Source organism: Musca domestica, unplaced genomic scaffold (genome assembly GCF_030504385.1).
Source record: "Musca domestica strain aabys unplaced genomic scaffold, Musca_domestica.polishedcontigs.V.1.1 236, whole genome shotgun sequence".
In the NCBI taxonomy this organism is placed as follows: Eukaryota; Metazoa; Arthropoda; class Insecta; order Diptera; family Muscidae; genus Musca; species Musca domestica.
In genome coordinates, this window is record NW_026712270.1 from 748,855 (window position 1) to 775,615 (window position 26,761).

General features: G+C 28.3%; 2 protein-coding genes across 2 annotated transcripts; one reads left to right on the forward strand and one right to left on the reverse strand.

The window, feature by feature from the left end:
• Positions 1 to 9,021: 9,021 nt before the first annotated feature.
• LOC101894232 (general odorant-binding protein 19d) lies at positions 9,022 to 13,061 on the reverse strand. Its single transcript, XM_059123169.1, has 4 exons — positions 12,927 to 13,061; positions 9,726 to 9,825; positions 9,439 to 9,527; positions 9,022 to 9,266 (listed from the first exon to the last, which is right to left on the reverse strand). Exons 1-4 carry the CDS (start codon positions 12,978 to 12,980, stop codon positions 9,057 to 9,059), a joined length of 453 nt encoding a protein of 150 aa, XP_058979152.1. The 5' UTR covers positions 12,981 to 13,061; the 3' UTR covers positions 9,022 to 9,056.
• Positions 13,062 to 18,446: 5,385 nt separating this feature from the next.
• Positions 18,447 to 24,350, forward strand: LOC101894058 (uncharacterized). The gene is made up of 2 exons (XM_059123187.1): positions 18,447 to 18,587; positions 24,052 to 24,350. The coding sequence occupies exons 1-2, from the start codon at positions 18,521 to 18,523 to the stop codon at positions 24,315 to 24,317; spliced, it is 333 nt and encodes a 110-aa protein (XP_058979170.1). The 5' UTR covers positions 18,447 to 18,520; the 3' UTR covers positions 24,318 to 24,350.
• Positions 24,351 to 26,761: the final 2,411 nt, after the last annotated feature.

Below are 26,761 nucleotides of genomic sequence, written 5' to 3' on the forward strand. Positions count from 1 at the left end.
TAATATGTAATTTTTTTGTGAAACAATAAAGTTGAGAAAGATTAAAACATTTGAAATTTATTTAAAAAAAAATCGCTTCCAACAGGAATGTGAGGTTAGAGGACTATCAGTAAAAAAGAACAAACGTGAACATTCTTCAAGGATATTTCTTGAAATTAACAACAAACGCTTATATTTAAAAAAAATGTATCTAACAACAGACGTGTATTAAATATTTTTTCCAAGTTTTAATAGATGTGGATTGAAAAAAAATATTTTTCAAGTTAAGGTGCTTTAAAAAAAAATATTTTTTTCCAAAGTCTTGAATATATAAAAAAATAATTTTTTTAAATTACAACAGAAGTGATTTTTTTTAAATATTTGTTTAAATTAAATTCTTTCCCATATCCAATGGACGTGGAATTTAAAAAAAAATCCAGGTTGTCAAGCGACGAAGATTAAAAAGAAAGATTTAAAAGACTTCGACTTAAAAAAAAATATTTTTCCAACTTACAAAAACGTGGATATTTTAAACAAATATTTTTTTCCATGAAATGAATGAAGTCTCAATAAAATATCCAATAATCCATGTTCAAGAGACGTGGATTTATAAAAAAAATATTTTTCCATGTTTTAATAGGAGTGTTTTTTTAAATATTTTTTCGACGTAGATTCTCCAAAAAAAAAAATATTTTTTAAGATATCAATAGATATGGATTTTTTAAAAAATATTTTTTAAGTTATCAACAGACGTGAATTTTTTTAAAAAATAATTTTTATAAAGTTCCATTAGACGTGGAATTAAAAAATAATTTTTATAAAGTTATCAAGCGACGAGGATTTTTTAAAAAATATTTTTTCAAAGTAACAACAGACGTGGATTTTTTAAAAAATATTTTTTCAAAGTAACAACAGATGTGGATTTTTTAAAAAATATTTTTTCAAAGTAACAACAGACGTGGATTTTTTAAAAACTATTTTTTCAAAGTAACAACAGACGTGGATTTTTTAAAATATATTTTTTAAAAGTAACAACAGACGAGGATTTTTTAAAAAATATTTTTTCATAGTAACAACAGACGTGGATTTTTTAAAAAATATTTTTTCAAAGTAACAACAGACGTGGATTTTTTAAAAAATATTTTTTCAAAGTAACAACAGACGTGGATTTTTTAAAAAATATTTTTTCGAAGAAACAACAGACGTGGATTTTTTAAAAAATATTTTTTCAAAGTAACAACAGACGTGGATTTTTTAAAAAAATATTTTTTCGAAGAAACAACAGACGTGGATTTTTTAAAAAATATTTTTTCGAAGTAACAACAGACGTGGATTTTTTAAAAAATATTTTTTCAAAGTAACAACAGACGTGGATTTTTTAAAAAATATTTTTTCAAAGTAACAACAGACGTGGATTTTTTAAAAAATATTTTTTCAAAGTAACAACAGACGTGGATTTTTTAAAAAATATTTTTTCAAAGTAACAACAGACCTGTTATCAACATACGTGGATTTCTTAAAATATATTTTTTTAAGTTTCGGTAGACGTGGATTAACAAAAAATAATTTACCAGGTTACAATGGACGTGGATTTTTTCTAAAAATATTATTCAAAAATTCCAATAGACGTGGATTTTTTTTAAATATTATTCTAAAATTCCAATAGACGTGGTTTTTTTAATATTATTCTAAAATTTAAAAAAAAAATAATTTTATTCTAATTATTATTCTAAAATTCCAATAGACGTGGATTTAAAAAAAAAAACATTTTTTTAAGTTTCATTAGACGTGAATTTTTTTAAAAAAATATTTTTTAAAGTTGTCAATAGACGTGGATTTTTAAAAAGTATGTTTTTAAGTTATCAACTGACGTGGATTTTTTAAAAAAATTTTTTTAAAGTTATCAACAGACGTGGATTTTTTAAAAAATATTTTTTTATTTAATTTTTTAAAAAATATTTTTAAAGTAACAACAGTTGTGGATTTTTTAAAAAATATTTTTTAAATTATCAACAGACGTGGATTTTTTAAAACTATTTTTTCAAAGCTACAATAGACCTCTTATCAACAGATGTGGATTTCTTTAAATATATTTTTTAAGTTCCAGTAGACGTGGATTACCAAAATATAATTTTCCATGTTACGATGGACGTGGATTTTTTTTAAAAACATTATTCTAAAATTGCAATAGACGTGGATTAAAAAAATTTTTTAGTTTCAATAAACGTGAATTTTTTTTAAAAATATATATTTTTTAAAGTTGTCAATAGACGTGGATTTTTTTCTTTTAAAGTTATCAACTATGTGGATTTTTTAAAAAATATTTTTCCCAAGATATCAATAGAAGTGGATTTTTAAAAAAATATTTTTTAAGTTATCAGCAGATGTAGACTTTTTTAAAAAAAAATCAAGCTGCAATATACGTGGATTTTTAAAAAAGTAGAAGTGGATTAAAGAAATGGCACATTTTAAACATTGTATTTGAAACATTTTTAAAAGAAAGTCGATATTTTGTTAAAAAATATTTTTTTACAAGTTTCAAAAGCCGTGCATTTATTTCAAAAAAAAAATTTTTTTTTCCAAATAAAAAAAGTTATTTTTATATAGTTATATTTTTTTTCAAGTTCCAATAGACTTGGATTTTTTTTTTAATATTTTTCCCAAGTTAAATTATACGTGGATTTTTTGAAAATATTTTTGCCAAGTTGAAGTATACGTGGATTTTTATAGATTTTTTTAAAGTTACAATAGATGTGGATTTTTTAAAAAAATATATATTTTAAAGTTACAATAGATGTGAATTTTTTACAAAATATTTTTTATAGTTGTCAACATACGTGGATTTTTTAAATATATTTTTTAAAGTACCAATAGAAGCGGCTTATTCAAAAAAAAAATAGAGTTCCAATAGACGTGGGTTTTTTAAAAATATATTTTTTTCAAATTTTAATAAAAGTGTATAAAAAAATTGTTTTGAAGTTCCATTAGAAGTGGGTTTCTTAAAAAATATATTTTTTCAAATATCAATGGGAGTGGATTTTTCAAAAAAAAATTGTTTTGGAGTTCCATTAGACGTGGGTTTCTTAAAAAAAATTATTTTTTCAAATTTCAATAGAAGTAGATTTAAAAAAAAATATATTTTTTTGGAGTTCCATTAAACGAGGGTTTCTTAAAAAATATATTTTTGCAAATTTTAATAGAAGTGGACTTTAGAAAAAATATCTTTTTCGATTTCCAATAGACGAGGGTTTTTTAAAAAAATATATATTTTCCAAATTTTAATTGCAGTGGATTTTTAAAAAATATTTTTTCAAAGTTACAATTGACGTGATTTTTTTAGAAAACATCAAATTATTTTTTTGTCATGAATATTCTTTTGAAAGAATCGCTAACAGATCAATAATCACCTTTCAATTTAAACTCAATTGCCGAAACAAGAACACAAAATAAATATCTTAAAAATATTCAAAATATTTAAAAAATAATTTGTTAACAAAACGTGACGTTTGTGTCTTAAATCTTTTGTTTTATTTCTTTAGCGGAGAAATTCGGATAGGATTTAAAAAAAATGCTAATGTGATGTATGCTTTTCTGGCAATATATATTTATCAACAAATATTACTTATTTATTGAGAGAACAATAAATTCATTTGTTTTCAAAGATTTTCAAAGCAAGGAAAAAAATCGGAATTTTATGAAAACAAAGAGACTCCCGAACTTAATTATAGATAGAGAATCACACCACAAATTTTCAGTTTTATTTAAAAAAAATATATATTAAATTACATGATAAAATTATTATTTAATTACAATTGTCACTTCTTCATAGGAAATGGTTTTTAGCTTATTAACTATTCCGTAAATATTAGTGCCACACATCCATAGAAAAAAATTAAACCAAATTGTTTTTTTTTTTTTTTTGTCAAATTTCCCTTCAACCCAAACGACCCGAAGATCCGCGAGCTCCAATAAGCCCTGGACCACGACTGGCACCCAAACGGCCACCATATCCCTGCAAACCTCCGGCACCTCCGCCGGAATTAAGTAGACGTCCTAGACCTCCGTTCTGTCCATTGGCCAACCAGGTTAGGCAGCTTAGAATCAGGAGCCAACAAATGCCATAGAATTTCATGATGCCGATATTTATGTTGTTGTTCTTGTTGCCTCAGAGTGCTGTTGGAAAATCTTACAGTTTTTCCATGAAAAGGGATAATTTATATTGTATCTCAGCAGGAGATTTCAACTAAATTTGCATTGATTTATTATTATATTAATTTTGTTTTAACCTCTAATTAACTTCTAGGCCAATCGGCAGTTTTGTTTTTGAACATGCAAATATTTTGTTGGGTCTATTAATAATTCATAATTTCAATTGTTATAATATTTCATTGAAAAAAAATATTTCAAATTAATAAATAATTTTCAAAGTAGCAATAGATGTGGCTTTTTAAAAAAAATATTTTTTCAAAGTAGCAATAGACGTGGATTTTTTAAAAAATATTTTTTTCAAATGCGATATAGACGTGAATTTCTTAAAAAAATATTTTTTCAAAGTAGCAATAGACGTGGATTTTTAAAAAAATATTTTTTCAAAGTAGCAATAGATGTGGATTTTTTAAAAAATATTTTTTTCAAATGCGACATAGACGTGAATTTCTTAAAAAAATATTTTTTCAAAGTAGCAAGAGACGTGGATTTTTAAAAAAATATTTTTTCAAAGTAGCAATAGATGTGGATTTTTTAAAAAATATTTTTTCAATGTAGCAATAGACGGGGATTTTTTTAGAAATATTTTTTCAAAGAAGCAATATTCGTGGATTTTTTAAAAAATATTTTTTCAAAGTAGCAATTGACGTGGATTTTTTAAAAAATGTTTTTTTCAAAGTAGCAATAGACGTGGATTTTTGAAAAAATGTTTTTTTTTAAATAGCAATAAACGTGGATGATTTTGAAAAATATTTTTTCGAAGTAACAACAGACGTGGATTTTTTAAAAAATATTTATTTCAAAGTAGCAATAGACGTGGATTTTTTAAAAAATATTTTTTCAAAGTAGCAATAGACGTGGATTTTTTAAAAAATATTTATTTCAAAGTAGCAATAGACGTGGATTTTTTAAAAAATATGTTTTTAACGTATCAAAAAACGTACCTTTTTAAAAAAATATTTTTTGAAAGTATCAAAAGACGTGGCTTTTTAAAAAATATTTTTTCAAAGTAGCAATTGACGTGGATTTTTTAAAAACTATTTTTCCAAGCACAATAGACGTGGATTTTTAAAAAAAAAATATTTTTTCAAAGTAGCAATAGAGGTGGATTTTTTAAAAATATTATTTCGAAGTTGCAATAGACTCGGATTTTTTTAAAAATATTTTTTTAAAAATATTTTTTAAAAAATATTTTTTCAAAGTAGCAATTGACGTGGATTTTTTAAAAACTTTTTTTTTTAAAGCAGCAATAGACGTGGATTAAAAAAAAAAGATTTTTTCAAAGTAGCAATAGACGAGGTTTTTTTTTTAAATATTTTTTTTCAAAATAGCAATTGACATGGATTTCTTAAAAAAATATTTTTTCAAAGTAGCAATAGACGTGGATGTTTTAAAAAATATTTTTTCAAAGTAACAATAGACGTGGATGTTTTAAAAAATATTTTTTCAAAGTAACAATAGACGTGGATTTTTTAAAAAATATTTTTTCAAAGTAGCAATAGACGTGGATTTTTAAAAAAATATTTTTTCAAAGTAGCAATAGACGTGGATTTTTAAAAAAATATTTTTTTCAAGTTATAGTAGACGTGGATTTTTTAAAATATATTTTTTCACGGATGGATTTTTTAAAAAATATTTTTTCAAGGACCAGGACAAACGTGGATTTTTTAAGAAAATATTCTTTCAAATTAGCAATAGACGTGGATTTTTTAAAAAATATTTTTTCAAGGACCAGGATAAACGTGGATTTTTTTAAAAAATATTTTTTCAAGGACCAGGACAAAAGTGGATTTTTTAAAAAATATTTTTTCAAGGACCAGGACAAACGTGGACTATTTAAAAAATATATTTTCAAGGACCAGGACAAACGTGGATTTTTAAAAAATATTTTTTCAAGGACCAGGACAAACGTGGACTATTTAAAAATATTTTTTCAAGGACCAGGACAAACGTGGATTTTTTAAAAAAATTTTTTTCAAGGACCAGGACAAACGTGGATTTTTTAAAAAATATTTTTTCAAGGACCAGGACAAACGTGGACTATTTAAAAAATATTTTTTCAAGGACCAGGACAAACGTGGATTTTTTAAAAATTTTTTTTTCAAGGACCAGGACAAACGTGGATTTTTTAAAAAATATTTTTTCGAGGACCAGGACAAACGTGGATTTTTAAAAAATTATTTTTTTAAGGACCAGAACAAACGTGGATTTTTTAAAAAATATGTTTTCAAGGACCAGGACAATCGTGGATTTTTTAAAAAATATTTTTTCAAGGACCACGACAAACCTGGATTTTTTAAAAAATATTTTTTCGAGGACCAGAACAAACGTGGATTTTTTAAAAAATATTTTTTTAAGGACCACGACAAACCTGGATTTTTTAAAAAATATTTTTTCAAGGACCACGACAAACCTGGATTTTTTAAAAAATATTTTTTCAAGGACCACGACAAACCTGGATTTTTTAAAAAATATTTTTTCAAGGACCAGGACAAACGTGGATTTTTTAAAAAATATTTTTTCAAGGACCAGGACAAACGTGGGTTTTTAAAAAATATTTTTGCAAGGACCAGGACGAGCGTGGATTTTTTAAAAAATATTTTTTCAAGGACCAGGACAAACGTGGGTTTTTAAAAAATATTTTTTCAAGGACCAGGACGAGCGTGGATTTTTTAAAAAAATATTTTTTCAAGGACCAGGACAAACGTGGACTATTTAAAAAATATTTTTTCAAGGACCAGGACAAACGTGGACTATTTAAAAAATATTTTTTTAAGGACCAGGACAAACGTGGATTTTTTAAAAAATATTTTTTTCAAGTTGCAAATTGTCAACAGACGTGGATTTGATAATAAAAAATTATATATTTTTTTTCAATCAAACATTTAGTGTATTTCAATAACTAAAACAGCATTTTTAATAACTCGAAACATTAACACATTTTAAAATTTAATAATCAAATCATATAATCAATTCAGTCAACCAGAATAATCAAAGGTTGGATCAACCCTGATATGGACCACCACCGCCTCCGCCTATGGGACCACCACCACCACCTCCACCTCCAATGGGACCGCCGCCGCCACCACCACCACCTCCTCCATAGGGTCCTCCACCACCGCCATTAACCTGGGCACTGGACAGCAGGGCCAGACAGCTTAGAATCAAAACGCAAAAAATATAAAATTTCATATTTGCTCTCTCTTTTTCACTCTCTCCCCAGTCTATCGTTGCGAACAAACTGATGAATGCTGAATATCAATTTGAAATGTTTGAGGTCTTTATATAGTTAATTGAAATGGAAATGAAATATAAAACCCACATTGTTCTGTCAGCTGGTAATCACAATTGTTTGCTATTTCTTGGAAATACTAGAAGCTAATTTGAAATGCATAAATTGACTGCAGTTACAGTGAAAATTAAAAAAAAAAAAACAAATACTAGGAGAGGTTTGGAAGAGCCTAATGAAAACAAAAGAAAACAGTAATAAGAAGACCATAAAGAAGGAATCGTCTCTCCCTGCAAAAAAAATAAAAATCGTTATAGGTAAACTATACACCAAATCGGTTGAAACTAGACAATTGAGGTTCTCAGTAGGTCAGACCTCTTCTTGTAAAAAAATATTCGTTACAGGTTCACTAATTACTATGATCCCCACATAATGCTAACTCCCGATTTTCGGAATTTTGAAGCATACTGTCGCCAAATTAGATGAAACTTGGCAATTGGGGTTCTCAGTAGGTCAGATCTCTTCTTGCAAAAAATATTTGCTACAGGTCCACTAATTGGTATATCCCCAATATAAGGGTACCTCTCCATTTACGGTATTTTAAAGATTTCTGCCACAATTTCCAACCAAATAACCAGAAACTTGACAACTGAGGTTCTCGGTAGGTCAGTTTTCTCACTGCGAAAAATACTCTCTACAGGTCCACAAATTGGTGTAGCCCCCATATGACGGTACATCCCGATTTTCGATATTTTGAAGGTTTCTGCCACAATTTTCCACCAAATTAGCTGAAACAAGACAATTGGGGTTCTCAGTAGGTCAGATCTCTTCTTGCAAAAAATATTCGTCACAGGCCCACTAATTACTGTGATCCCCATATAATGCTAACTCCCGATTTTCGGAATTTTGAAGGATACTGTCACCAAATTAGCTGAAACTTGACAATTGGAGTTCTCAGTAGGTCAGTTCTCTTCCTGCAAAAAATATTTGCCACAGGTCCATTAATTGGTATAGCCCCCATGTAAGGGTACCTCGCGATTTTCGGTGTTTTGAAGCATTCTGCCACAATTTCCAACCAAATTAGCCGGAACTTGACAACTGAGGTTCTCGGTAGGTCTGTTGTCTCTCTGCGAAAAATACTCTCTGCGGGTCCACTAATTGTTGTAGCCCCCATATAACGGTACCTCCCGATTTTCGGGATTTTGAAGGTTTTTGCCGCAATTTCCAACCAAATTAGCTGAACCTTGATAATTGGGGGTTTCAGCAGGCCAGTCCTATTCTCGTAAAAAATATTCGCTACAGGTCTACAAATTGATATAGTCCCCATATAAAGGTACCTCTCGATTTTCGGTTTTTTTTTGCACCGCACCCTTTTCCCCTTTTCATGGCAATAACGAAATTTTCGAATTCAAATATATATTTTCAATAAAAAATCTACCTCCCACTCAAATTTCTCCAAGTTTAAAGTTAAATAGACAGTATTGCGTATGAGTGTTGACGAATTGTATACGCCACATGGTCCTAATGAGTGAAATAACAAAGTCAAGGATTTTTTGTCGATTTAATATAGAACTCTAATTTATTTTTTATTTTTTTTTTTTATTGAGAGTAGCTTTTTACTCTTTTTTTCGTTTTTGATTTTCTAAATATTTTTCAACCCGGCTGCATTGAATTTCTCCAAAATACACATGGTTGCCTTGTGGGAACGTTCACAGCGATCGGCCTCGCCAGTAATGGCCTCATTGCAGCTGGCAATAATTCCTTTGAGATGTTGAATTTCAATGGCATTATTGAAAAGATAGGTGAAAAAGGGTATGACAGCTGTCTCATCCAGGGAATTGTCATCGGAGAACTAGAAAGACAAATTTTTATAATTTTTTTTTTTTTTTTTTTTATAAAAATTTTGAGTTTTGGTTTGTCAAGTGAAAGATCATAGGTTTAAGATTATTTATTTATTTATTATTTTTATTTATTTGTTTTATTTATTTTTTTTTTTTTTTTGAATAATAGAAAATCACTCTCACCAGCTCATGTTTCTTCATAATACAATAACGTATACACTTGGCATTACGCACCGCATCTCGCGAGCCTTTCACAATGTCCTGGAAGCCATCTAAGGGAAAATATGAGAAAAATATATATTTCGATAATTTTATTGAAAGAAAAAAAAATGAACAGAAAACACGATTCATATTGACGTTAGCAAAAGGAGGAATTGGAATTATTTTTCATATTATCCTGGTTTTATATTTTCCGCATTTTTTGCTCGAGCATATTTCCCCTTTTGCGTAATGATAATCCCTTTACCTACCATCGGTTATTTCGATTTTCTTAGTCTTGGCATCGTCCTCATAGCAATCTTCCACAGACATTTTTGCCATTTCAAGCAGGGCATTTGAGGAGTCAGTTTGCTAAAAAAGAAAAAAATATTGCAAAGAAATTTTAAACCTAACATCATGGACTATAAGAAAAATGTAATATAAAAAATCCACGGTTTCTAATGGATTTTGAAAAAAAAATGTTTTAAATTTTTTTTTTGGGTCTAGAGGATTTTTTTGACTTCTTTTCGACTTCTTAACCTCAGAAAAATAATAATAATAAAAATTTGTCTCTAAAATTATTTTCTAAAAAAATTAGGTCTGCTTCTTAATCTCCAAAAATATTTTCAATAAAAAAAGTAGTGGTCTAGAAAAAATATTTAACAAAAAAATCAAAATTTCCTATGAGGCTTTAAGAATATAATTTTACAAAATTTAAACTTTCACAAGGCCTTAAAAATTAAAAAAAAATACGGCGACTTCTTAAGCTCAAAAAAAGAATAAAAAAATAAAAATGCACTTTGGCATTTAAATATATAATTTAAAAAATTTAAACTAATTTCAAAGCCTTCAAAATAAATAAAAAAATAAATAAAATTCAAAAAAAAAAAAAAATAATAATAATAAAAATAAAAATAAATTTATAAAAGTAAATTATCCACGTCAGTTTTTAGCCTCAAAAATATTTTCTAAATAAAAAATTAGTGGACTAAAAAATATTTTTTAAAAAAGCAGAATAATTCCATGGGGACTCAAAAATATAAATTTACAAAATTTAAACTTTCTACAAGGCCTTAAAAATTTAAAAAAAGAATCACGGCAAGTTCCTAAACTCAAAAAAAAAAAATAAAATTCCCCGTCAATCTTTAGCTTTAAAAAATATTTTCTACAAAAAATATGTCTGCTTTTTAGCCTCAAAAATATTTTCTAAAAAAATAGGGGACTAAAAAATATTTTTTTTAAATGCTGAATTTTCCATGAGCTCTCAAAAATATAAATTTACAAAATTTAAACTTTCTAAAAGGCCTTAAAAAATTAAAAAATTACGGCGACTTCCTAAGCTCAAAAATAAATAAAATAAAAAATCCACTTTGGGATCTAAAAATATAATTTATAAAATTTAAACTTATTACAAAGCCTTAAAAATAAATTTGGAAGAAATCAAATTAGCTTCTTAAGTTAAAAAAAAATTAATAAATAAGAAATAAATAAATAATAAATTATCCACGCCAGCCCTTAATAAATTTTTGTATAATTAATATAATAATTAATATAATAATTTAAATAATTTTAAAAATTACAAAATAATTCCATGTGGCCTCAAAAATATATTTTTATAAAATTTAAGCTTTCTACAAGTCCTTAAAAAATTAAAAAAAAACGTCAGATTTTTAACCTAAAAAAATTCCCCGTCAATCTTTAGCTTTAAAAAATATTTTCTACAAAAAATATGTCTGCTTTTTAGCCTCAAAAAAATTTTCCAAAAAAATATGGGACTAAAAAATATTTTTTTTAAATGCTGAATTTTCCATTGGCTCTCAAAAATATAAATTTACAAAATTTAAACTTTCTAAAAGGCCTTAAAAAAATTAAAACAATTAACTCGGATTCTTAACCTCAAAAAAAAAAAAAAAAAAACAAAAAAAAAATAAAATAAAAAATCCCCATCAATCCTTGGCCTTAAAAAATATTTTCTACAAAAAAATGGGTCTGCTTTTCAGCCTGAAAAATATTTTCTAAAAAATTAGGGGTGTAGAAAAAAATATTTTTATAAAATCTAAGTTTCCAAAGGGGCCTTAAAAATATAATTTTAGAAAATTTTAACTTTCTACAAGGCCTCAAAAACGTAAAAATAGATACGTAGGCTTCTTAACTCAGAAAAAAAATAAAAAAACGCGTTAGCTCATAGCCTCAAAAAATTAAAAAAATAATGGGGACCTATAAAAAAAATTTTTTTTAAAGACCCTCAAATAATTAAAAAACTCGACAGTTAAGAAGCCAAAAAAAGAAAACATAAATAAATAAATAAAAATCCATTCAAAAACTATTTTCTAAAAAATTTATTTCTTCAAAAATATTTTGTAAAAAAATAGAAGCCTAGAAAACAATTTTAAAAAATTAAAATTTCTAAAGGGATCTTAAATATATTATTTTACAAAATTTAAACTCTCTACAAAGCCTTAAAAAATCACGTCGGCTTATTTACCTCAAAAACCTAAAAATCAAAGAAAATACATTTAAAAAAAATCAAAATTCCTTATGGGCCTTAAAAATAGATTTTCTACAAAACCTTAAACTAAAAAAATCTCAAGGCTTTTTAAGTTCAAAAAATAGTTTCAAAAAATGTTTTTTCAAAAATTAGGTCTGCTTCTTAGCCACTAAAATATTTTCTACAAAATCTACGTCTCTTATAATAAAAACAAATCAATCCAAGTTTTTATCTATCCACAAAAAATATTTAAAAAATCCACGTTTATTTCTGGTGCTTGAAAAAATATTTTTAAAAAACCCATCCAAAATTTATTGCTGCTACTCGAAATATTTAAAAAAAAACCACGTTCATTGATGGTGCTTGAAAGAAAAATACAGAAAACATAGAATTTTATAAAAAAATTTAAAGTCCAAAAGCATATGTGGATTTTTAAAAATTTAAGCTCCGGAAATAGACAGAATTTTTATAAAAATGTCTTAGAGGCAAAAAGCAAACTAGGATAATCTAAAATATATTTTTTTAGTGTCGAAGCAGACGTGGAATTTTTAAAAATACTTTGAAGCGCGATTATTGACATGGAACTTTTAAAGATATTTTTTCAAGCATCATCAATAAACGAAATTTTAAAAATATTTTTTCATGTACCAGCTATAAACGTATATTTTTTATAATATTTTTTCAAGCACCAGCAATACGTGTCAATTTTTTAAAAATATTTTTTCAAGCACCAGCTTTAAACCTAGATTTTTTAAAATATTTTTCCAAACACCAGCAGTTAACGTGGATTTTATTTAAAATATTTTCTCCAGCTCCAGCAATTACCGTGATTTTTTTTTTTTTAATTATTTTTTCGGCTCCAGCAATAAACGCGATTTTTTTAAATATTTTTTCAAGCACCAGCAATACATATCAATTTTTAAAAAAAAAAAAATTTAAGCCCCAGCTATTAACGTGATTTTTGTTTTAATTTATTTTCACATACTTGCAGGGTCTCCTTAATGCATAGCATTATAACAATAAATATAAATTTGTCCATATTTTCAATAAAATTTTCAGCGAGTATAACTGCTACCCAAGCTTCTCAGACGACTGAAAACTAATAGTAAAATTTCCAAAGCATCTAACATCTTGTTAATGTAGAATTTTATTGTAACTTAGAAAATTTTCCCATGCTTCGATTTAAATTGCAAATTCAAAATTGTTTTGGGAAGTTCATGGGAAAACTGGGTGAAAAAATACATCCGTTGTCATTCAATTCTCTGATAATTGAAATATTTTCCCTTAAAGTGTCCGAATGAATTGTGTTTCCGTTGGAAAACATCAGTTCATTCATGAATGCATTATTACTTTTCTACCCTCGTATACAACACAACCGAAAACAAAAGACTTAGGACACAAGCACCAATTTAAGATAAATGAGTTTCAAAGATAAGATTCAAAGTCAGTTTTTTTCTGTGTGACGCAACTATATTTGAACAGTCTACAATTCTTCCGAAAGGTCAAAATATTGTTTATCTTAATATAAATCAATATTTTATTTTGAAGATATTAACATAAGGTCCAATAAATTGTAGTTTATACCGACATCTATAGGAATATAGATAAAGTGTTTTTTGCATTGGTTTCGTAATGCCTAAAAGTATGCAATGAATTGGAACGTCTTTCAAAAATAATAGAACTAAATGTTTTAACAACTGTTGCCAACACCCATCATAGTTGAACGGAGATAATATGAATGTTAGTCTCAAAAATATTTTTTTTAATCTACATTTGTTTCATAGCCTTTAAAAATATTTTTTTATAAAAATTCACATCTATTTCATGGCATCTAAAAATATTTTTATAAAAGTCCACGTCTTTTTCATAGCCTCTAGAAATATTTTTTATAAAAATCCACGTCTTTTTCATAGCCTCTAGAAATATTTTTTATATAAATCCACGTCTTTTTCATAGCCTCTAGAAATATTTTTTATAAAAAACCATGTTTGTTTTATAGTCTCTAAAAATATTTTTTATAAAAATCCACGTCTATTTCATGGCCCCTTAAAATATTTTTTATAAAGATCCACATCTATTTCAAAGCTTCTAAAAATATTTAAACAAAACTCACGTCTATCTTACAATCTCAAAAATATTTTAAACAAAATTTACGTCTATTTCATTGCCTCTAAAAATATTTTTATAAAAATCCGCGTCTTTTCGTTGCCTCTAAAAATATTTTTATAAAAATCCACGTCTATTTCATTGTCTCTAAAAATATTTTTATAAAAGTCCACGTCTATTTCATAGCCTCTAAAAATATTTTTATAAAAATCCATGTTTGTTTTATAGTCTCTAAAAATATTTTTTATAAAAATCCACGTCTATTTCATGGCCTCTTAAAATATTTTTTATAAAGATCCACATCTATTTCAAAGCTTCTAAAAATATTTAAACAAAACTCACGTCTATCTTACAATCTCAAAAATATTTTAAACAAAATTTACGTCTATTTCATTGCCTCTAAAAATATTTTTATAAAAATCCACGTCTATTTCATAGCCTCTAAAAATATTTTTATTAAAATCCACGTCTATTTCATTGCCTGTAAAAATATTTTTAAAAAAATCCACGTCTATTTCATGGCATCTAAAAATAATTTAGTAAAAATCCACATCTATTTCATATCCTCCAAAAATATTTTTATAAAAATCCACCTCTATTTTATAGCCTCTAAAAATATTTTTCGAAAAATCCACGTCAATTTAATAGCCCCTATAAATATTTTTTATTAAAATCCACATCTATTTCATAGTCTCTAAAAAGGTTTTTATAAAATTCACATATATTTCATAGCCTCTAAAAATATTTTTATAAATATCCACGCCTATTTCATAACCTCTACAAATATTGTTTTTTAAGTCCACATTCGTTTTAAAGCTCCTAAAAATATTTGTATAAAAATCCAAGTCTATTTCATAGCCTCTAAAAAATATTTGTATAAATATCCACATTTGTATCTAAAAATATATTTATAAAAATCCACGTCAAATTCATAGCCTCTTAAAATATTTTTATAAGAATCACGTTTATTGCTGCTGCTTGAAAAAATATTTTTATAAAAATTCACGTCCATTTCATAGCTTAAAAAATATTTTTTTATAAAAATCCACATATATTTCATAGCTTTCAAAAATATATTTATGAAAATCCACGTATATTTCATAGCCTCTATTTTTTTTTAATCCATGTCTATTTTATACTCCTAAATATTTTTACAAAAATCCAGGTGTCTTTTATAGCCTCTAAAATATTTTTATAAAAATCCACATCTATTTCATAGTCCCTAAAAATATTTTTTATTAAAATCCACGTATATTTCACAGCCTCTAAAAATATTTTTGTAAATATTCTATTTTATGGCCTCTAAAAATATTTTTATAAAATCCATATTTTTAAAAAATTCAGGTTTACTGCTCGGCCCTGAAAAAAATATTTTAAAAAATCCACGTTTGTTGTTCGGCCTTAAAAAAATGTTTTTAAAAATTTTCGGCCCTGAAAAAAAAATATTTTAAAAAATCCACGTTTGTTGTTCGGCCTTAAAAAAATGTTTTTAAAAATTTTCGGCCCTGAAAAAAAAATATTTTAAAAAAATCCACGTTTATTCCAAATGCTTGAAAAAATATTTTTAAAAAATCAATATTTTTAAAAAATCCACGTTCATTCCAAATGCTTGAAAAAATATCCTTAAGAAATCAATATTTTTAAAAATCCACGTTTATTCCAAATGCTTGAAAAAATATCTTTATTGTTCGGCCTTGAAAAACTATTTTTAAAAAATCCACGTTTCTTGTTCGGCCTTGAAAAAATAATTTTAAAAAATCCACGTTTATTCCAAATGCTTGAAAAAATATTTTTAAAAAACCAGGTTTACTGCTCGGCCCTGAAAAAAATATTTAAAAAAAATCCACGTTTCTTGAAAAAAATATTTTAAAAGAATCCACGTTTCTTGTTGGTGTTTGAAAAAATATTTTTAAAAAATTCAGGTTTACTGCTCGGCCCTGAAAACAATATTTTAAAAAAATCAACGTTTCTTGAAAAAAATATTTTTAAAAAATCCTCGTTTATTGTTCGGCCTTTAAAAAAATTATTTTAAAAAATCCACGTTTATTGTTCGGCCTTTAAATAATATTTTTAAAAAATCCACGTTTATTGTTCGGCCTGTTGCAGTTATTTGAAAAAATATTTAAAAAAAATCAACGTTTCTTGAAAAAATATTTTAAAAAAATCAACGTTTCTTGAAAAAATATTTTAAAAAAATCAACGTTTCTTGAAAAAAATATTTTTATAAAATCCACATTTGTTGCTCTTACTTAAAAAAATATTATAAAAAAATCAACGTTTCTTGAAAAAATTATTTTAAAAAAATCAACGTTTCTTGAAAAAATATTTAAAAAAAATCAACGTTTCTTGAAAAAAATATTTTTATAAAATCCACGTTTGTTGCTCTTACTTAAAAAAATATTTTTAAAAAATCCACGTTTATTGTTGTTACTTAAAAAAATATTTTTAAAAAATCGACGTTTATTGTTGTTACTTAAAAAAATATTTTAAAAAATCCACGTTTATTGCTCGACCTTTAAAAAATATTTAAAAAAAAATCCATGTTTATTGGTCGGACTTGAAAAAATAATTTTAAAAAATCCACGTTTATTGCTCGACCTTTAAAAAATATTTAAAAAAAATCCACGTTTATTGCTCGGACTTGAAAAAATAATTTTAAAAAATCCACGTTTATTGCTCGGACTTGAAAAAATAATTTTAAAAAATCCATGTTTATTGCTGTTATTTAAAAAAATATTTTTAAAAAATCCACCTTTATTGCTGTTATTTGAAAAAATATTTTTAAAAAATCCACGTTTATTGCTCGGACTTGAAAACATAATTTTAAAAAATCCATGTTTATTGCTGTTATTTAAAAAATCCACCTTTATTGCTGTTATTTGAAAAAATATTTTTAAAAAATCCACATTTATGGCTGGTGTTTGAAAAAATATTTTTAAAAAATCCACGTTGATTGCTGTTACTTAAAAAATATTTTTAAAAAATCCACGTTTTTTGCTGTAACTTGAAAAAATATTTTTACAAAATCCACGTTTATTGTTTGGCCTTAAAAAATATTTTTAAAAAATTAAATTAAATTATTGTTCGGTCTTAAAAAATTTTTTTAAAAAAATCCACGTTTATTGTTCGGTCTTAAAAAATTGTTTAAAAAATCCACGTTTATTGTTCGGCCTTGAAATAATATTTTTAAAAAATCCACGTTTATTGTTCGGCCTTGAAAAAATATTTTTAAAAAATCCACGTTTATTCTGAATGCTTGAAAAAATATATTTTTTAAAAATGGTGGTGTTTAAAAAATATTTAAAAAAATAATAATAATAGCTTATGTACTTTGAAAAAATATTTTTAAAATTTCCACGCCTTCTTTTGGTCCTTGAAAAATATTTTCAAAAAGTCCACGTTTCTTACTAGATCTTGAAAAAATATTTTTTTTTGTTATTGATACTTTTAGGGATCTCGGAGCTACAATCGGAATAACAATATTATTTATTATATTATCATGGAAGGTATAATAATATTATATCTCAAATCAAATCTCCCAACGAATGGACATTCCTTTAAAATTCATTTTGCCACAGCCCATATTTCTCCATTATTTTAAGGCGTATTAAAGTGACATCATTATTATTACTTTTTTTAAATTATAGCCAACTAATGGATGTATGGCATATTATAGTTGGCAGTCATTTAAAGGCATCAAAAAAATAAAAAAAAGTGAAAATCATGCTTTGCTAATTAGCCAAGAATTTGCAAGTGTAATATTCAAGAAGCTTTGGCAAACAACGATTTATAACAACAACAAAAAAATTATTATTATTCAGTTTTGTAGTTAGCCTATAATTTAGATGCCTTGAGAGTGGAAGCGGCTTAATTCAATAAAAGAAAAATTTAAAAAATAATTATTTTATATTGTTTACAAAGGAAGCAGAATCAAACACCAAAGTCAGCACTTAATTTGTAGAGTGATCACAATTTGAATGCCTTGAGGAGAAAAGTGGCCTAACTCAACAAGTTTGTTTTTTAAAATTTATTTTGTTTTTAATTAGATTGGAAATCAATTATTTTCAAAGACATCCAAAAATAAATCATTGGATTCGTGGCATCGAATTAAATATTTTATTTTTTTACTTATTTATTTTTTCATTTCTTTATTATTATTATTATTATTATTATTATTATTATTATTATTATTATTATTATTATTATTATTATTATTATTATTATTATTATTATTATTATTATTATTATTATTATTATTATTATTATTATTATTATTATTATTATTATTATTATTATCCTTTTTTATTTATTTATTTATTTAATTTTTTTTTTTTTTTTTTGGAAAAATGAGTTAACTTCTTTTTGCTTGCATCCGCATTAATATCTCAACTGGACACTGCATTGAGCCAAGCTTTTTACATTGATATTTGCAGCAGTGGGTGTTAGTACGGCAAGAAGTGTGAATAGATCAACATGGCATCAAGTTTGAAATTTTTATTCGGATCGGGTGTAATATTGGGCTTGGTTTTCATGAGTTTGGGTAAATTGTGAATTATTTGTAAATAGAAAAATATACAAATTTTTTAAAAAAAAATATTAAATATAAAATAAAAATAGTGTGAGATTGAAAAAAAAATCAAAAAGAATCCATCAAAATAATGAAAAAAAAAATTAAAAAATAATAAAAAATTGCAGAATAAGAATAGAAAAAATATAAATATATATAAAAAAGATCAAGAAAAAAATAATAAATAAATAAAAATAATAAATATATACATAAATAAAGAAATAAACGGAGCCCTTAATAATTAAATAAACTAATAAAAAAACAATATAAAATAAACAATTAAATAATAAAATAAAAAATAAAATAAATAAAAAATAAAAATGAATAATAAATATATTATTAAATAAATAAATACTAATTGTGGGATCTTCGTAGAACATATTTTATTATACCATTAAGTCTTTGCTCATAGCCCACTTAAAATATGAGGAATCTTTCAAAAAGAAAAAATAAATAAAAATAAAATTTAATTCTATCCCTCTGTTAACGAGAATCGAATCCAATTTCCCTCTTCGATTTTCAACTCTATACTCTATTCGGATCCTGCTCGGAGGATCAATGTAGAAAATGAGAAAAGAAAACTAACCGAATGGTTTGGCTTTTGATTCAATTCTTTGTATTTAGCTCGAAGTACCAAATATAAGTGAAAATAGAATCCAATCTCCCTCTTCGAATGTCAATTCTATTGTGGACGCTGCTCGGAGGATCAATGTTTTTAATAAATGAGAATAGTGTCCAATCTCCCTCTTCGATAGTCAACTCTATTCCATTTTCGGCTCGACTTGAGCAATGTAAAGTGAAAAAAAAAACACGCCCGCTTCGTTAGGGTGCTATTTCTGGCATGAAAGATCAATATAACTGGGAATACAGTCCAATCTCCCTCTTCGATTGTCAACTCTATTCTCTATTCGGTGATAAGAAAGTAAAGAACAACCTTATTCAATTCTCGATGCGGCTCGAAGGACCAATGTTAGTGATATAAGAATCCAATCTCCCTCATCGATTGTCAACTCTATTCTATATTCGGATCCTGCTCGGAGGATGAATATAGAAAATGAATAAGGAAAGAACAACCTTACTCTTTGGATGTAGTTTCAATTCTTGATACGGCTCGAAGGACCAATGTAAAATAAGAATAAAATCCAATCTCCCTCTTCGATTGTCAACTCCATTCTCTATTCGGTGATGAGAAAGGAATACAACCGCTCCGCTTGTTGTAGATTCAATTCTAGTTTTTATGTTTCTTAAGTGCTACAAAAACTAATCTAACTTAACCTAATCGCAGCCACACAATTATTCTTATCAATTCTATTATTGAATGGAGAACATTGCAGGGCTGCTTGACATTTCATTCAAGTGGTCTAGTACATTTACTGAGCGCATCGATATCTGTGCTTGTGGGTCATAACCTTTATTATCTCACACATTATTGTGTGCTAGATTTTCAACCGCACTCAAAAGTATGTACAAAGTATTTTGAACACCCTCTTTATCGACTAAGTTGTAGGCATGAAATATCCATAGTGGGTACTTTAAAATGCTGTCAATTCAAAATTCATATGGGTATCGGTCTGCGTATGAATATTGTCAACAATCATACGCATGTGGTTTTCAAGGCTAATTCACATTTTTTTAAAAAAAGTGTTTTTAATTTTTAAATTCTAAAAGGAGTTTTCAATTGAAATATAGCATTATTTTACATAATGGGAAAGAAAATGGTCCGTACTTTGCAAAGATAAGATAATTCAGTAGTATTCATAAACATTTTCTGAAGTTATGAACTCTACAAAGTCGTTACCAAAAAATACCAAGAAATTGGTTCATTTTTCGTATTTGCTTTCATTTAGACGAATGCCTGGATTTTTAAGTCTAACATTAACTATTTGAACTTCAGCATAATGAGAAGGCCTCTTTTGCCTTTCCAGATTATATAATTAGAATTTTCTATTGTTATCAGGGAGCGTATAAGTGTTGTTAATAATCATACGCTTGTTGTCTTAAAAACCAATTCATATATTTTTATTTCAAAAGGAGCTTTTAATCGAAATATAGCAATGCGATACATTTTTGAAAAGTGAATAGCCCATACTCTTCAAAAATAAAACAATTCATTAATTTACATAAATATTTTTTAATGTTGTGGCCCCTAGAAGGCCGTTACTTAAAAAAAGCAAAAATTATGCACATTTCGGTACTTGTTTTTATCCAGGCATTTCTGACATTTTACGAGCTACATTAACGCAATTAACAACAGTATCACGAGGAGACCTTCGTCTTTAGAGATCAGGTAATTAGAAACTCATATGGGTATAGTCCTGCGTATGAGTGTTGTCAATGATTATACGCATGTGGTCTTCAAGACTAATTCATATTATTTAAGAAATGTTTTTTTTAATTTCTTAATTCGAAGAGAAGTTTCAATCGAAATAGAACATTATTTTCTATAATTTGAAAAGAAAATAGTCCGTATTTTGCAAAATAAGAAAATTCTGTAGTATTCATGGACATTTTCTGAAGGTATGGCCTCTACAAAGTCGTTACCTAAAAATACCAAAAAATTGGATACATTTCGGTACTTGCTTTCATTTGGATCAATGGCTGGATTTTTAAGTGTAACATTAACTATTTGAACTTCAGAATTTTTAGAAGGCCTCCTTCGGTTTTCATGACTAGTCAATTAGAGATTCATGTGGTTATAAGGGTACGTATGAGTGTTGTCACCAATCATACGCATGATGTTTTATAAACCGAATTCATATTATTTCAAAATCTTTTTTGTATTTCAAAAGAAGTTTTTAAACGAAATATTGCAATTTTTTTACATTTTTGAAAAGGAACTAATCCTAACTTTCGAAAAATATAATATTTCCTGAATTTATATGAAAATTTTTTAAAGTTATGGCCCCCTGAATGTCGTTACATAAAAAGGACCGAAATTATGCCCATTTCTGAACATATTTTAATTTAGGTATATCTCCGGCATTTTAAGAGTTACATTAACGAAAAATCGTAGGGACTTTGAGAAGGCCTCCACCGCCTTTTGAGATCAGTCAGGTCAAAATTCATATGGTTATCAAGGTGCGTATGAGTGCTGTCAGTAATCATACTCACGTTGTCTGATATGACCTGTAATTTAAAATATGTATTTTTTTTTAATTTGTGTCATTTAATGCGATTCGATTTGCAGTTGTAAATAGAATTTTTATCCAGAGTCTAAAATATTTTACAACATAGATAAAAGGAAGTTCCTACCTGCATAACCAAGGAAATTTTGTTCAGATATGTTGAGTAGCGAGGAGGCCATAGGCCCTGAAAAGCGATTACACAAAAAGGGGTATTATTTGGCAAATTTCGTCACTTATTTTCATTGGGCCATATCTCCGCAACTAGAACAGCTATCAACAGGATTTTTAACAGAAGACTTTGAAGAAGCTTCTTGTAATAATCCTTGGAAATATTATAGTAAATTTTAACCAGGGTTCGGAAATATGACCGTTTTAGTAAGCCTTTTATTTCAAATATTTGATATTGTAAATTCGACACTTCATAGCACATAATTACCTATTCTTGATGAAGTTTTTTTTGGTGAAATGTAGAAATATTGTTCGCCATAAGAAAGAAAGGATTTATGCCTTTCAAATAATGCTATTTTGTAAAGAAAACCCGACTTACGAGAAAGTTATATCCTCCATAGTAAATTACGCAAAAAGGTAGAACATTTCTTGTATTTCGTCACATGTCTTCATATGGCTATATCTCTGAAATTATAAAAGCTACATCAATCATATTTACCACGTTAATAGATTAGTTTATCATAATCCAAAATCTGAAATTTGGCAGCGAGACTTGTTCAGTGTCCGGAGATATAGAACCATGAGTAAACCTGCTAATTGAAATCTGTGATACTACAAAGTTCGCTCACTCAATAGATGCTCTTGGAGATTTTTGAGAATATTTTTTTGATGAAGTGTAGAAGTATGGTTAGTTATGGATTGAGGAAGGTCCGACCTGTCAAACCAATATAATTTATTCGAATACTCCGACGAACGTGGAAGTTATGGCTCCCATGATACAATTACGCAAAAAAATCGAAAATGTCTTATATTTCGTCACATGTTTTTATATAGCGATATCGCTGGAATTATAAAAGCTACATCAATAATATTTACCACGGTAAGAGATTAGATGATCTTCATCCAAAGTCTGGAATTTTGTAGCGTGACTTCTTCAGGTTCCGGAGATATAGGACAATGAGTGAACCTGCTAATTGAAATTGGTGATACTACCAAGTACGCTCACTCAATAGGTACCCTTGTCGATTTTTGAGAATATTTTTTTGGTGAAGTGTAGAAGTATTGTTCGTTATGGATTGAGGAAGGTCCGAGCTGTCAAACCAATATATTTTATTCGAATACTTCGACCAACGAGGATGTTATGGCTACCATAATACAATTACGCAAAAAGACCGAAAATATCTTATATTTCGTCGCATGTCTTCATATGACCATATCTCTGGAATTATAAAAGCTGCATCAATAATATTTACCACGTTAAGAGATTAGATGATCTTCATCCAAAGTCTGGAATTTAGTGGCATGACTTGTTCAGGGTCCGGAGATATAGGACCATGAGTGAACCTACTAAATGAAATTGGTAATACTACAAAGTATGCTCACTTAATAGATGCTCCTTTCGATTTTTTGGGAATGTATTCTTGATGAAATGTAGAATTATTGTTCGTCATGAATTAGGGAAGCTCCGAGCTGTCAAATCAATATATTTTATTCAAATACTCCGACCAACGAGGAAGTTATGTCTCCCACACAAAAACTACGCAAAAAGGTAGAAAATTTCTTATATTTCGTCGCATGTCTTCATATGGCCATATCTCTGGAATTATAAGAGCTACATCAATAATATTTACCACGGTAATAGATTAGATGATCTTTATCCAAAGTCTGGAGTTTAGCGGCATGACTTTTTCAAGGTCCGGAGATATAGGACCATGAGTGGACCTGCTAAATGAAATCGGTCATACTACAAAGTACGCTCACTCTATAGATACTCTTGTCGATTTTTGAGACTATTTTTTTGGTGAAGTGTAGATTTATTGTTCGTTACGGATTGAGGAAGGTCCGAGCTGTCAAACCAATATATTTTATTCGAATACTCCGACCAAAGAGAAAGTTATGCTCTCTACAAGGCAATAACCCAAAAATGCAAAATATTTTCCATATCTCGTCATTTGTCTTGAATTAATTAAATGTCTAGAATTATAAAATGATATAACCATATAATCATAAGCGAAAAATGTTGGCGGTATTGGGTTATTTTCCGGAGATAAAATTCCTGCAGAGATTCTATCTTTTTATTTTGTATCTCTAATTTTTCTTGATTTTTTAATAATTTTTTTGTGTTCTCTTTAATCTCATTCTAGCCCAAAGCCAAGGTGGCTGGGGTGGCAATAGCGGCCAGCCAGGACAACCCGGTCAGCCTGGAGAATGGGGCAATAGTGGCTCGACCAATTATGGTGGTTCCAGCGGCCAGGGTAGTTATGGCAGCTATGATCATAACGATCAACATAGATATCACGCCATATCTTCCTCGACATGTTGGGCGCCCAGTGCCACTTTGCTAACCTTTGGCTTATTGTCAATTGCAGCCGTTTTGGCAACTAACAACCTAAAGCAGAAACTTTTTTAATGTGGTGATTACTTGCTTTTTGTATCAATGAATAAATAATTAAATAAAAAAATAATTTTGATTCGCAAAAAAAAAAACACTAATTATTTTATTTACATTTTGAGGTGTGGCGTGGTTGTTATTTATTTTTGTTGCCTGATGAAGGGCACATGCAATGGTGTTGTAATTAATTGTTAAATATAATTGCTGGTGCAGATAAAAAAATTAAGTTGGAAAAAATTCATTAGAATAAAATGTCGAATTGTCTATCTCTCAATCGTAAATTTCCTGTTGCTATCACGCAGTGTCTAAAAAATATACCCAGTTATTAGAGGAAGCAAATTAAGAAATGGCGGAACTATGAGCAACGAACACAAAACCTAAAGGTTGTTATGGATGCCAATGTCGACCTTAAAAAAAGGTTGCTGTTATTGAAAGTCCAGGTTCAAAGGGACCTAAAAATTGAAGGATGATGTGAATGAATATAAACACCGTTACCGAAAAAATCAAGTTTATGAACTCAGGTCCGAATTGATAGCCTCTTCGGAGAACACACATGCAAAAAGAGTTTAAACAAATTCCAACGTAAAGTCTTTGGAGAAGGAAGTAAAACTGCCATTGGAGAATAGGACAGAAGTCAAGGTTGAACTATGGGGTGAGATGAAAAAAATGCAACCAAATTCAGACCGCTATCACTTCCAAGCCACTCATCCGACAGCTGTTAAAATTATTCCAGTGACAGCTCATTATATGGTTTAGAAGCCTACAAAAGCGTTTTGCTGGGAATTTTCCAGAAAACAAGTTATTCGTCACGGAATTCAAGCGGGATGCTGGGATTTCTTTATGTTTGGCTGGAAGACCACAAGTGGCTATCGTTAGAGCACTCCAGCATTTAAATGTGAATAAATCGTTTGTGTCTCGTACCATACTGGTAGCGTAGCCCTACGATGTCAAGGAAGTGGACGGAAGAAGCAGAAATGGTTCGAAAAGTAAAGAAGCGACTTGATCGAAACCCGCGTCGCAGTGGCCGAAAAATGGCTCGTGAGCTGAACATATCGCAATATTCCATTCGGCAAATATTGAAATATGAGCTCGGGGTAAAGCCATGGAAATTCCAAAAAGTGCAAGAACTTACACCGCAACAGAAAGAGAAAGAAAATAAACTCAAAAGAGCTAAAGAGTTGCTAAAGAGTTGTTGGTGAACTGCCGAATTTGTTTTTCTCCGATCTCCGGTGAGAAAACATTCATTGTCCAGCAGTTCGATCGTGTTTACTTGCCAAAGAGGAGGTCAGGTGAAAATGTGCACCTTCGGTTGACCACCAGAACTCAAGCGCCGGCCATGGTGATGGTGTGGACCGTCATAACAGCCGATGGTCGCTCTCCGCTCGTATTAATCGACCGTGGCATTAGAATAAATGCCTAATATTATTGCGAAAATATTCTGGAGGGTGTATTAAAGTGTTGGGCACGCAAACATTTTGGCTGCAGACTTTGAACATTCCAACAGGACTCAGCACGCGCCACCTAAGAATGGTTACAAAATGAGGTTCCTCGCTTCATTTCCAGCGCACATTGGCCACCACAAAATCTTTGGATACCAATCCGTTGCACTATTGTGTCTGGAGTATTTTGGAAAGCAAGGTTGGCACTAAAAAATACCAAAGTGTCGATCACCTCAAGCAAGCGCTTCGCCGGGAATGGGCTAAAATACCGCAGAGCAATATTCGGGTAGCATACCACGGTTTCGTTGGCCTTTGAAATACCAAATGGTCGATCACCTCAAGCAAGCGCTTGGCCGGGAATGGGCCAAAATACCACAGAGCAACATTCGGGCAGCGTGTGACGCTTTCATTGGCCGTTTCAATGCCATAATTCGTGTCAAAGGTGATCAATTCGAACAAATCTAAACTTATTCTAAAATTTGATGCTATTTTCGACGCTGTAATAAAAACATGCTAAGGAATTTTTTCTTATCAGGACGATAAAGATGTGGAGTGGAGGTGGTGCAGCTAGAAAAATGGCTGTTCAAGGATACTTAAAATTGAAGGATGATGTGAATGAATATAAATGTTGTTTTTTGGAGAAGGCCTCAGCTTCTCAGCGAGCTGAGTGCTAACGCAATAAGTTGGCAGCAAAAATTTAAGTAAATTTGAAAGAGTTTAGTAGAAGACTCCATTACTGAAGTTAAAGTACATTGGGAGGGAGAAAAATAATCAAGATCCGAAGTTGTGAAAGGACAGCTCTCAAGCACTGAAGAATCGAAGTGGAAAAGAAAGTAAGATGTCCTATCGACGTGGAACAGATATCTAGGATGAACAATGCGCCAGCGAGATGAAGACGAAAAATAATGGTCATCTGCGTTGCTGGAATAAAAAAAAAATACTGAAGGATGCTCATGTTGTCCAGAAGATGAAAATGCTTAGTGGAGTTGGTGCAGGTAGAAAAATGCCGGTTCACCGCGACTT